The sequence below is a fragment of the Monodelphis domestica genome, chromosome 1, assembly GCF_027887165.1.
Source record: "Monodelphis domestica isolate mMonDom1 chromosome 1, mMonDom1.pri, whole genome shotgun sequence".
Classification (NCBI taxonomy): domain Eukaryota; kingdom Metazoa; phylum Chordata; class Mammalia; order Didelphimorphia; family Didelphidae; genus Monodelphis; species Monodelphis domestica.
In genome coordinates this window covers 172,610,597-172,624,055 of record NC_077227.1, presented here as the reverse complement: position 1 = coordinate 172,624,055, position 13,459 = coordinate 172,610,597, and the positions used below count along the sequence as shown (strand labels likewise).

Below are 13,459 nucleotides of genomic sequence, written 5' to 3'. Positions count from 1 at the left end.
CCCCTGTGTGCAGCCTACCCACCTCTGTGTGGCCTCCACCACTTCTGCCAATACTATTTCTGTCTCAGTGCCTCCTAGTGAGTCTTAAACTCCTTCCCCAGCCTTGGTCCAGCGTGGGAAGGGGAGTCCCTTTCCTTTACTGGGCACATGTTTACCTTCTAACCCCAGACTGCTTCTAGAAACTCTCTCTCTACTTTTCCCCAACCTGCCTTGCACCTTCCTTCCCCTCTGCAGCAAATTTGCTTTTGGGTCAAATTCAAACCCCAAACCTGCCCTGTGTTGTAGTCAAATCCTCCATTTTGGCTTCTGGCAGACAGGACTACCCTAACCATGCCCTTTAACTCCCACCCCCACCATAAGCATGCCCCTAACCCCTCCCTGTTTTAGTGTTGCCTCTTGGCTAATGGAGGTCAGTACTGAGCACTTAATGTTTTTCCCTGCTGACTTACAGTGCTGCTTTTCTACCACCAGAGGGCAGAAATAGCCATAAAAAGTAAATAAAAGAAAAATTGCAAAATTTGTTTTTTGCAAATAAAATCCAACAAAATCATATAACATCATATAAAACAAAAATAATAAGATGAAATACCCCTACCCCTTACCTTACCTCCACCCCCAATAATAATGAAAAAATATTTTAAAATATAAAAATACTTTGAAAATTATCCTCTTTTCCACTTTCCTTTAATTTACCCTTTTGATTATAATCCTGAACAGCATGAATGCTACTCTACAAGAATGTCTTTTACCCTTTGCCCAATTGGCAACCTTGAAGGTTCTGGGTTACCTCCTTCTCCTTATGTTGCTTGGAATTTTTCTTTTCCAAATCCTGAATGTTAAGTCACAATAGGCTCCAAATGGCAAATGCAGGCTGAAATGCAAATTCAATTGGACAATTTCAAGCACTTCTTGCATGGTCTAAAGACAAAGGAGGATTCCATTTATGACACATCTGATTTTTGGAAGTCTATTTGTGCACTACTAAGAGAGGAAAATCCCATTTCTCCTGAAATAGAAGCAGAAGACCCCTTTCCTATATCTCAATTGGAGAATTTCCTCTCTTGTACTCTGCAACTCCTGGCTAACCCTCCCTTCTTTCTCCCAATACCCCATCTTTCCCTGTCCCTTCTCCCACCCCATGACCAACCCTAGCCCTGAGGAAATCTCATCCTCCCATATTTTTTCCTACCCATGCTGCTTCGGTATCCCCACAGACAACTTCTAAGAAACTATGCCCACTATCTGATTCCTATGAATTCTTTTTCCCTTTAAGGGAAATACCCACAATAGGACACAATGGGGATATCATAAATCTAAGACATCATACAGCTTTCACACCCCAAGATATAAAGGAATTGAAATGCAATACCCCTAGTTATGAAGAAGAACCAATTATGGTAACGAAAAAGATGACCAACATATTTTTTCAATATAATCCATCTAGGAAAGATGTTGAAAATTTGCTCTAGGTTTTTCCAATAGAACGTGAGAAAAATAAGATCATCTCTAATGTTAATGAAGTCTGAGGGCTCAATGCAGCACACTAGCTATCTCAGAATCCTGAATGGGATTATAATAATCCTGAGAACTAGTTACAATTATATCATTGTAGGGTGGCCTTTCTAAAAGCAATGAGAGAATGCTCTGAAAGGTCAGATGAGTGGACCAAATTTGAACACCTTAAACAATCTGGTGATGAGACACCCTCCCAATTCATGGATAGGCCCATTGAGCTAGGGCTGTGATGGTGAACCTATGACATGCATGTCAGCACTGACATGTGTAGCCATTTTCGATAACACATGGCCTCCTGTGGGCTTAGTGAGCCTCAGGGCCTGGGAGCCTCAGCCCTGGCTTTGCCCATGCCTTGACCTGGATGGGTAGGGCTGCTCCATGATCTGGCCATAGGGGTGGGGGGATGATCAGGGGGTGACATGTGCCAAGCAGCTGGGGCTTGTGGGGCTCCTGTAGGGGAGGGGAGAAGGAGAGCTCACAGAAGGAGAGTGTGGTCAGTCAGGCTGGTGGGTGGCAGCTGCTGCTCTCACTGCACCCCTGGACCAGCCAGATGGGAAGGAGTGGGGCAGGGAGGGGTGGGGCTGGGCCAGAGGAAGAATGGGCAGGGTTCTGGCCCATGTGCAAATGAGGAGTGCCTGGAACTGATTACCAGACACTTTTAGCACCCTGAAAAATATAGCAATGGCTTTACTCACAATTTTCCCCTCTACATACTTTTGTGAGACCTTATTATCAGTGTTAAATAATATCAAAATCAACAAAAGAAACAGATTGACAGATGAAGCTAGTAGCCCCTGCTTAGGCTTGAAGTTTACAAAATACCAACCTTCAATTAAAGATTTAACCAAGGAAATTCAGCAACAAAAAATTCACTAATAGGCAGGTTAGTTAAAGAATTCCCCCTTCCCCTCACTTATCTAAGTTTACAGAACTCCACACAAGTTAAATAATACCAATAATAACAACAACAAAAAAACTGATAGATGAACAAAGAAGTCACTAAGCAGGTAAGTTAAATAATTAGTTTTTGGTTTATTAAATACAGTTATATATTACAATTATACATTTTTGTTATTTAAACTATAAATATCATGAAATTATGATTTTTTTCTTGAAGTAACATACCACCCGAGTTAAGGTCAGTTTTTTTGGCGAATTTTGACACACAAAGCTCAAAAGGTTATCCATCACTGAGCTGAGGGCAGATATTTGGACCTCAATCTTTCTCCAGAAAGAGATATTAGGCAAATAAGGGAACACTTTGTCAACAACTCCTGCAGAGTGGTCCAGGATTTCTTTAAAATGCATTGCTGGGGCAGCTGGGTAGCTCAATGGATTGAGAGCCAGGCCTAGAGACGGTAGGTCCTAGGTTAAAATATGGCCTCAGACACTTCCTAGTTGTGTGACCCTGGGCAAGTCACTTAACCCCTATTGCCTAGCTCTTACCACTCTTCTGCCTTGGAACCAATACATAGTATTAATTCCAAGATGGAAGGTAAGGGTTTTTAGAAAAATTAATAAAATGCATTGCTGAAGGCTACTTGAGATGGATCTTAATGAGTTGAGGAGAACTGCTGTTTATGTCTCTGAAGACCATAAAGAAAAACAGGAAGAGACTAATAATTTACTGGACAAAATTCAGAAGAAACTAGTCTCTTTAAGTGATAGAATTGATAAACAAGAAAAAGGGCATGATACTCAACCAATCACACTTGCCCCTTTCCAAGAACCTAACTATTGGTCCCTCTTCTGTCACTTCTGTGAGAAGAAGGGCCACATAACGATGAACTGTAGGGATTTGTTCCAGGCAACAAGAAACAATATCCACTGAAAAAAATAATTACAGAAACAATTATAGAAATAATAACTACAATAATCATTTCAGGAATCACAAATGTAGGACTCATAAGAATTCTAGGAATATAAATCAGGCAATTGATAACTCAAACCAAATTACTCCACAACAGTATATCTTAAGTAGAACTTGTCCCTGAACTATTCAGGATACTAATACCCCTCTGTGGGGAGCCCAAGGAACTACCCAAAGATTATGAAGGTGTATGGGGGGGGGTTAGAACATAAGAATCAGAGGATACAACCTTTTATTTTCCAGACTCTGATGTCTTACTCCTGTTGTCCCTATCCACTGCTCCCACTAACCCCATGTTACATTACATTACATGTTACATTAAATGTTGATAATGTCTATTTTATGTATGTGTTTATGTATTCACATATTATTTCTGTCAGGTTATTGATATGGTCAATTATACTGATAGTTTTCCGTTACTGAATCACTCTTACATTTCATAGATAAATCTCACCTCGTCAAAGTGAGTAATCTGTGTGATATATTCCTGTAATCTCCTTGCTAGCACTTTATTGTGTGAATTCAATGTTTTGGGGATACCCTCGACCCCAACCAGATCCTGGAAGTCTCATGTAATAAGGGTCACAGGGTCATGTGTCATAATTTTGCCAGCATAGCAGATGAGATTCCTGACTGGAAGAAGTCATAGGATGTGATAAATAGGGACTGAAATGAAACCCAAGGCAATGAGAAAATCTTAGGGGAATGATTTAGAATGAACTTTAAAAGCCAGCATGTGAAATAAACTAGCTCTCTCTTTGCCAGTTTTCATACTTGTTAATAGAGCTCTCTTGTTGTCAAGTGTAAATCTTGAAATTTCTCAGACTTGTGAATGTTAAAAAATTTCCCCATCAGGGAAATTTCAATTGGAACAATTACCTACTGGGAACATTCCACATTTGGATGTGAGAACTCTACTTGGATCAGAAATGGGAGGACCTCTGCTCCACCCTTACTTGGGACTGCTTTGGGGGAGAGAATTCCTTGCTAAACAATGAAAGTACTTTAACCCATACTTATAATGAGGCAAAAAGTTCTTTAAGCCATGCCTATTTTTAGAATTAATACAATGGGGTGCTAAGTACCTATTAAAAGGTCAGGCAACTTGTAAACTTGCCAGGAGCAAAGAGGTGAAAACTTATTCAGAAGTTTTTCTGGTTCAAACTTACTAAAGGGATTAGTCGACCCAGCAGTGAATTCAGAATGGGCTGTCCCTTGGAAAACATCTACTGTGATTGATAGATGGAAGAACTTAGGGGAGGTGACATAGGAGAAAAACCCCCATATAAGAAAAAGCAGAATCTCTTGAAAGACAGTCCTTTTGAGGAAGATCTCTTATGAGGATTGCTTGAAAAAAATCCTTTTGGAGAAAAGCTCTTGGGAGAGGCTCTAAAGAAGGGAAGCTCTTGGAGGACAATCTCTAAGGAGGTCTCACTGGAGCTCCTCTGAGGGGACTCTGTCCTTCCGGAGGCTCTTGAGAGAGGCCCTTTGAAACAGTCTCTGGCTGGAAGGCTCTTTGAGGAGGACTCTGGCTGGAACTCTCTCTGAGGAGACTCTGTCACTAAAATCCTTGCTTAGACAGACCTTGTGGTGAGTGATAAAAGACTGACTGACTGATCTCTCTCTCTTAAGACTCAGGTCTAGGCCATGTTAGCTTAAGGCCCTTCATACTTATTCCTTTTTTCTCTCTTTCTCTCTTTTCTTTAATTCCTCATTGTATTATTTATTAAATTCTCTATAAAACCCAGTTGACTTGGGTATATTCATAATTGGGAATTTTTCCCTGGCAACCACTTTATATTTGATTTAAAACCAAGACACTGTAGTGAAACATATTTTCTGTGGTCACAATTTTACTCACCCACTCTTATATCTATCACAATTTATATCTTCAACTATTTTAACTCTTACAGTTTATGACCCCAACTCTTTTAACTGCCACAGTTTATGGCAGACAACTTTTTAAATGTTACACAAGCCAGTGCTTATTGATATAAGCTATCTCTGGCAAGTCATGGAACAGGCTGCTAAATACAGCCCTCAAATCTGGGAGCTACAACATGCAACCTTTCTTGGGAATCTTTTCAGTTATATAAGCTGGAAACCTCATTTCCCTCTTTCTTTCTCTTTAATAATATTTCTAAATTCATTAGAAAGACTCCAAGATTAAATTTTATTCATTACATTATTTAAATTTTTTTCACCAATATTCATTAAGAAGATTAATTTATACTTTCTTTTTCTGTTTTTGTTCTTCCTGGTTTAGGTATCAACACATTTGTGTCATAAAAGGAATTTAATAGAACTCCTTTACCCATTTTAATAGTTTTTATGACTAGTATTGGAATTAATTGTATATTAGATCCTTGGTAGAATTTACTTGTGGATCTATGTGACCACAGGGAATTTTTCATGGAGAGGTCATTGATGGACTTATTAAATTTTGTTTCTAAAATTAACTATTCCATTAAATTTTCTGTTCATTTTGGCAGTTCACATTTTTGTAAATATTCATCCATTTCACTTAAATGATCAATATACTCTCTGCAAGAAACAAGAAACTCTGCTTCAGTAGGAGGACACACATAGGGTAAATGTAAGGGAGTGGATCAGAATCAATTATGCTTCAATTGAAGTTAAAGAAATGAGTAGCAATCATAATCTCAGATAGAGTTAATGCAGAGAGAGATTTAATTAAGAGATAAGGAACAAAATTTTATATTGTAAATAAGATATAAAAGTCCATCAAGTAATACCAATAGTAAAAATATATATACCAAATTGCATAACATAGATTTTTAAAACAAGAAGTTACATGACTTACTAGGAGGAATTAATAAAAAATTATTTAGTGGAGGACTTCAAGTTTCCCTTATAAGAACTAGAAAAATAGAACCAAAAGATAAATAAGAAAGAAGTTGAAGAGATTAATAGAATTTTAGGAAACATATATGATAGACCTCTGGCAAAAACTGAATGAGAGTAGAAAAGAATATACCTTTTCTCAACAGTACATGACACCTCCAGAAAAACTTACCATGTTTTAGGGCATAAAACCCTGATAATGAAATGAAGAAAAACAGAAATATCGATTGCATCATTTTCAGGTCATAATGCAATAAAAATGACATTCAATAAAAGACCCTGGAAAGACAGGTTAAAATTAATTGGAAACCAAATAATCTAAATTTAAAGAACAATTTGAACAAAACAAATGTTAGAAACAGTGAAATTTCATTGACGAGAATGACCAGAATGAGATAACACACCAAAATTTATGGGATACAGTCAAATCAGTATTTAGGGAAAAATTTATACCTTTAATGGTTACATCAAAAATTAGAGAAAGAAGAGCTCATTGAAAAAAGTCCTCCAAAAAGTTAGAAAGAGAACAAATTAAAAATCCCCAATGAAACAGCAAACTGGAAAGGCTAAAACCAAATATGAGGTTAATAAAATTAAAAGTAAGGAAGTAATTAAACTAATAATTGAAGCTAAAAACTAGTTTTATGAAAATCCCAATATAATAGCTAAATCACTGGTTAATTTATGTAAAAAAAGAGAAAAAAATAAATTTAGTAGTATTAAAATGAGAAGGATGAATTCACTAGCAAATGAAGAGGAAATTAAAGTAATTATTAGGAGCTCTCTTATACCCAATTATATGCTAATAATTTTCATAATCTATTGCTTATTTTCAATCTCTCCCTGTCTACTGACTCTCTACTGCCTATAAGCATTTTCCTCTATCCTGAAAAAAGCTGTTTATTTCATCTTTCCATCTATCATCCTATATCTCTTCTGACCTTTGTGGCTTAACTACTTAAAAAGGTCTTCTATACTAGACACCTACACTTTTTCTACTCTCCCTCCTATTATTAACTCCTAATAGGCTTCTGACATCAAAATTGCTCACTTCAAATTTACCAATAGTTTCTTTGTTATTAAATCCACTGCCTTTTTTTCAAATATTATCTACTTTTTTGTCTTCAATCCTTGACCACAATGTGGATCACTTTCTCCTCCTGGATATTCTTTTCTTTCTGGTTTATCATTACAGTACTCTCTCCCAGTTTTCCTTCTGTATATCTTATTTCTCATTCTCATTCTCTTTTGCAGGATCCTCAGACAGATCATTCCTTTTCTCTTACAGTAAGTATAAGACAGTGCTGTGCCCTTGGTCTCCCTTTCCCCTCTATACTACTTCACTTTGATGATATTATCAGCTCCCAATAATTTAATTACTATTTCTATAGTTATGAATCTCAAATCTACCTCTCACAACCTAATCTCCCTGTTGATTTCCAGTCTCAACAACATTGATTATCATTCAAACATCTCTACCTAGGAAGCCAATAGAAATTTAAAACTAAACATGTCTAAAACTGAACTCATTATTGTTTCCCCTAAATCCCTTCCATTTTCCACCATTTTTATTACTTTAGAGGATAATGCCAAAATCTCTATAAGTTAATAATAGCCCATGGCACCTTTCATATTCTATTTGAAATAGCATTGATGTGTAGATAGGATTTCAAAATTAGATTCTAAAATCATAATTAGAGAAAAATCTTAAATAACTTATCCACATTTTAATTTTAATAATTCTGAGACTTGCTGTGAGACCTCAGCCAAATCTCATAACCTCTCTGAGCTACTATTATTTAATAAAAAGATATTCAGTCAATGTCACAACTCTCCTACCTAGCCATTTCTACTCTTTTGCTTGGAACCAATATACAGTATTGATTCCAAGATAGAAGGAATAGGTTTGGAAAAAAACAAAGGGGGATTTAATAAACTGTGAATTCTTATTTCCCAAACCTGGATCTTTAACTTTGTCAAATAGAAGGTTACTGTCATCTTTGCTAACTGTTTGTTGTATGTCTATTCTTATCCATTCACCTGTGTAATAGTGAGATAGAAGCAGGAGGCTTTAAAATGCTAGGAACAGAAAACCAGCTGCTGGAGGGGACTGATTACCATGTAGCCACTTCCTCCTTCCTTCACTGAGGCTAGACAACCTTAATGGAGTCTGAGACTGACCACAAGTGAGTCAACCCTTCCCAACTTTCTTCTTGGATTTTGAAATCCTTCCTTCTATTACAAAATTTAGAGACAATCTTCTGTAAACTAAAATGGCTAATTTATTTCTTGGGAAAAGAAAGATATGGAGAGAGGGAGTAGAGGGTGGAGGGACCAAGGAAACCCTGATGACTGCTTCCTAATGGATACTTTTAGATGGTGGGATCAAATTGTCTTTCAAGAGTGAAATGGTGATCCAGGGTGATCTTCAGTAACAGGGCAAAAACACTTTTCTTCAGCACAGCCAGGTAGAAGGGTTATTAGAAAGGCAACTCTCCTCCCTAGCTCTTGTCAGAGTCTCTGGTGAGAGAGTGAGTGAGTGAATGACCAGACTCAGCTCTGGCCAACAGTTTTGTCTTCCTTTGAATTCCATGGAATTCCCAACTGGGTCATGAATGTTCCATCTGCCTCTCCTGGGTCCATCTTCATTAAGTCTCATATTTTCCTCTGCTTTTGACCATTTCTCTTGACTACACTTGCTTTTCTATTTCTTAGGCAGTACTAGAGGGTTTTAATAATTACTACTTTATAATATAGTTCAAAATCTGGTACTGCTAGACCTTCCTTCTTAACATTTTTTCATTATTTACTTGACCTTTTGTTTTTCTAAATGAAATTCATTATTTTTATAGTTTAATAAAATATTTTTTGGTAATTTAACAATGACCAATTTACATATTATCAAAAGGCAATGATCCAGAAAAATCCCAAGGAGTCATGGCAAAAATGATACTCATTGTCATAGAAGGATGAGGAAGAGTGTGAACATATTTTGAAACATACTAGTCCTCATTTTATTTTCTCCATGAGTTTTTCTCTAATGTTACCAATATATGTCTTGTTTTATATCATGTAAATATGTATTATATGATAATATTTGTACAACCTATAAAATAATACCTCATTTCTTGGGGATGATGAAGAAATGGGAAAGGAGAAAACATTATTAATATTATAATTAATTGACATGCAATCTGGAGAAAATATATAAAAGAATAAATGACTAAATTGGCATATTAGAATAATGATGTCATTAGCCAAACATCTGGCAAAATGTCAGATTATTTTTGATAAAATAGGTAAATTTGATTTGATGATTGCATAGTTAAGTCAAGTTAGGATTGGTTGAACAGCCAGACACAAATGAAGTAAATAAGGCACTTTTTCATCTGGAAAGAGGTCTGTAATGACTTTTTTATTTATTTAACTTTTGTTTAAAGAACCTGTAGTAGGTTGAAACCACTACTTTCCTATATAGCCCATTCTAATTTTGGGAGTTGGAATTTTGAGGAAAAAAAATTTCCTCTCCAAGTATAAAGTTAGCACTGTTTACTTATTGCTTCACGTTCCACTCTCTGGAACCACATAGAACAAGTTTAATCCCTCTTCAATATTATCATGCTTTAAGAATCAAAAGAAAATTAGGATTTTCTTATATTAAAAAAAACCCCTTGCCTTCTATCTTAGAATCAATACTGTATATTGGTTCCAAGGCAGAAATATGGTAAGGGCTAAGAAATAGGGATTAAGTGACTTGTCCAGGTTAAATAACTAAAAAGTGTCTGAGGTCTGATTTGAACCCAGGACCTCCCCTTTTTAGGCCTGGGTCTTAATCCATTGAGTTAACTAACTGCCCCCTCTCCTATGTTTTTCAGATATTATACTCTGTTCCCCAGATATTAACATCTCCAGTCTTTCAACTTATTCTTACATTATTACCTCAAAATGCCTTCCCATCTTGAGTATACTCTAGCTTAAAAGTATCATTCCTAAATTGTAGAACCCAGATCTGAGTTCAATAATCCAGATGGAGGTTTGACAAGTACAGATTATAGTGGGACCATGACCTCAGTTGTTCTGAACACAGTTGTCCTATCACATCCTTACATCATATTATCCCACAATGGAATAAATCCCCTCTGTTACCAAACATTAGAGATTAAATTTGTATTGTTGGCCATATTCTGAATTTGGCTTTGAATCCTAATGAGGAATCATTCCCTTCAGGCTGCTGACTTTTTCCATATTGCTTATCACATGGTAATTAAAAAATTGTTCTTGTGGAATAATCACCCTCTTTAACATAATTTCACATATTGTCAAATTATCATGGAATGGAGGAGTACATCTTGGGCAGTGGGCATGTATTGAATAGAAGCAAAGAAATATAAGTTCCTGAAACTAGCATCAAAGAGCATGAGGATACTGGATAATCAGAAAAGATACACAGTCAAGAATTCAGGAAGACTAAGCCCAATTTAAGGTACAAGTAGATTTCAGATTAGTTGGTAAAGTTTGAATCTCAAAGGATGATAAACTGAGATTTGGAAGGGAATTTAGAGATTAGAGACAACATTGTATGTGGAATAGAATAAATTCTGGTCTAGGCAATCATGGGGAAATCATGTAGTCTTGTTGGGTCTCAGTTTCTCCATTTACAAAATGAGGTTTTTGGAATTATCCCTGAGGTCCCTTCCTAATCTAAATTTATGATCACAAGATGTATTCCAAGTCCTTTAAATGACAGATGAGGAAACTAATGGACAGAGAGGTTGTGAATTGCCTGAGTTTACACTGGAAAGAAATTTTGACTCTTCTGACCTTCATAACTGGCATTCATTCATTCAATGGGAAAGTCATTTAACTTCTCTTCACTGTGCTTTTGTCCTGTCAGGCATATATGTAAGGCCAATGATGCCAGCTGTAAGAGAACAATCATGTGAATCTGATTTTGAGTGATAGTCTGGCTTATTTTTTCCCTGATGAGGCAGAGGATATTTTCAGGGAGTAGATAGAGTCTTGGGGATACAGATAAAGATGTAGAAAAGAGGCTTCATTTAATTAGGAAGTGATTAAGGGCAAGAGAAGAAGGAAGTTTAAGACTTTAAAGCAGGTTTACTGACACTATCCCATTTATTTGGAAGAATTTTCATGGCCAGTTGTACTTTTTTTAGGGCAGTCTTCATCTCTTTGTTTCTGAGGCTATAGATTAGGGGATTCACGAGTGGGGTAAACACTGAATAAAACAATGTGACAATCTTTTGAGTTGTGGTTATGTGTCCTGATGTTGGGGTGATGTACATGACCAAGACTGTTCCAAAAAAGAGAGAGACCACAGTCAGGTGGGACCCACAAGTAGAGAAAGCCTTCTTTCTGCCAGCTGCTGAAGGGACTTGTAAGACTGCTCTGAAGACCAGAGCATATGATCCAAGGATGAAAGGAAAAGTAAGGAAGATGGCAAGAGATGGTATAATAGAAAAAGAAAGCTCAAGTTTTGGAGAATGGACACATGTCAAAGCCAGCAGGGGACCTGGATCACAGATAAAGTGATCAATGACATTTGGGCCACAGAAAGGCAATTGAGTCATGAAATAAATAGGGAGGGGAAAACAAAGGAAACCTGTAACCCAGCAGAAGAGCACTAGTTTGATACAGAAATGTCCAGTCATGATGGTGGGGTAGTGCAGAGGCTGACAAATGGCCAAGTATCTGTCAAAAGCCATGAGGGATAGAAAGAATGGCTCAGTGATACCTGTAGAAAAGAAAAAGTAGAACTGGAGGAAGCAGGCAGTGAAGGAGATGGTCTTGGTTTCAGAGAGGAAATTGGCTAACATGTTGGGAACTGTGGTATTAACATAGCAGATCTCCAAGAAGGAAAAGTGGGCTAGAAGAATATACATGGGGGTGTGGAGTTGATGATCCAATCTTACTGCCCAGATGATAGACCCATTCCCCATAAGGGTTAGTACATATGTCAGAGAAAACACACCAAAGAGGAGGATTTGCATCTCTCTGGGGCAGGGGAAGCTCAGGAGGATGAACTCAGTCACTCTGTTTCCTCCTGACATGTTCAATGGAACTGAATCTGTGGAGAGGACAGAAGGAAACATGACACAGGATACTTTTACTCCTTATTTCTCAATTTTTCTCATTTTAAGAAATATTTAAATATACTCCAATTCTACAATTATCTGATTCTATAATTTGTTAACGTGAATATAGAATTGCACATAAAAGAACTTCCCTTGATTCCAAATGGTCAATTAGCTAATAACTGAAATAAACAGCTTTCAACAATCTGGCTCTAGTGTCTGACCTCATCATAATCATCAACTACATTTATTAGGTGCTAATTATGTACTGAGCATTGAGTATTCAAAGAAATATAAAAACAGTCTCTGATATCATGGATCTCCTCCTCTTGTGGGGGAAGACACTAGTCAAAGTAAATTACTCTCTGTTGTCATATAATTACTCTCTTGTCCCATATCTGTGCTTTTGCTCACATTATTTTCTACATAAAGTGAGTAATAATCTCTGCTTGCTATTTTAATATTCACTTTACATCCCATTCTTTCCATGAAGCTTTCCTTCTAAAACACCATGAGAAAGTAATTCAAATTTTCTACACCACAAGTGTCAAAATGGGATAACTATGCCTGTTCTTTCTGACTCACAGTTTTGTTGTGAGGATCAAATTAGATTGTGTCTATATATATATGTGTGTGTGTGTGTGTGTGTGTGTGTGTGTGTGTGTGTGTGTGTGTGTTACATATATATGCTTTATAATTTTGTTAACATTTAAGTGCTTTAGGAATGATCTTTTATTTTCAATCAGACAAGAAAAGAAATAATTTAAACTCTCTTAACTTTACTTCTTACCTCTTTAAAGTCAGGTAATTTATTCTCTTCTTCACGTGTTGTCTTTCCTATTTGAACGTGTGCTCCTTGAGTGCAGAGTTGTCTTAATTTTCTATTTTTATCCCCACAAATTAGCTTAGTTTTTATGATATAGTAATCACTTAACAAATTTTTGATTCATTCTTTCATTCAATAATTCAATATGTTTCTCAAGATTCTTGATGAACTCAAATGAGGAAACATATTCATTCCAGTAAACCTCAATGTTCATGTGAATGTCACCTTTACATAGAAATTTATTTTTAAGGATAATAAAGTTTAAAAAATAAGTAATTTTTGAAGATGTAT

At 36.4% G+C, this 13,459-nt stretch overlaps 1 protein-coding gene across 1 annotated transcript; it reads right to left on the bottom strand.

Moving 5' to 3' along the window:
- Positions 1–11,346: 11,346 nt before the first annotated feature.
- LOC100616772 (olfactory receptor 11G2-like) lies at positions 11,347–12,318 on the bottom strand. The gene has a single exon (XM_003340014.4). It carries the CDS (start codon positions 12,316–12,318, stop codon positions 11,347–11,349), a length of 972 nt encoding a protein of 323 aa, XP_003340062.2.
- Positions 12,319–13,459: the final 1,141 nt, after the last annotated feature.

Bases quoted from the DNA above. Each gene is read 5' to 3' on its own strand.
- LOC100616772 (XM_003340014.4), bottom strand. From the start codon at position 12,318: ATGTCAGGAGGAAACAGAGTGACTGAGTTCATCCTCCTGAGCTTCCCC.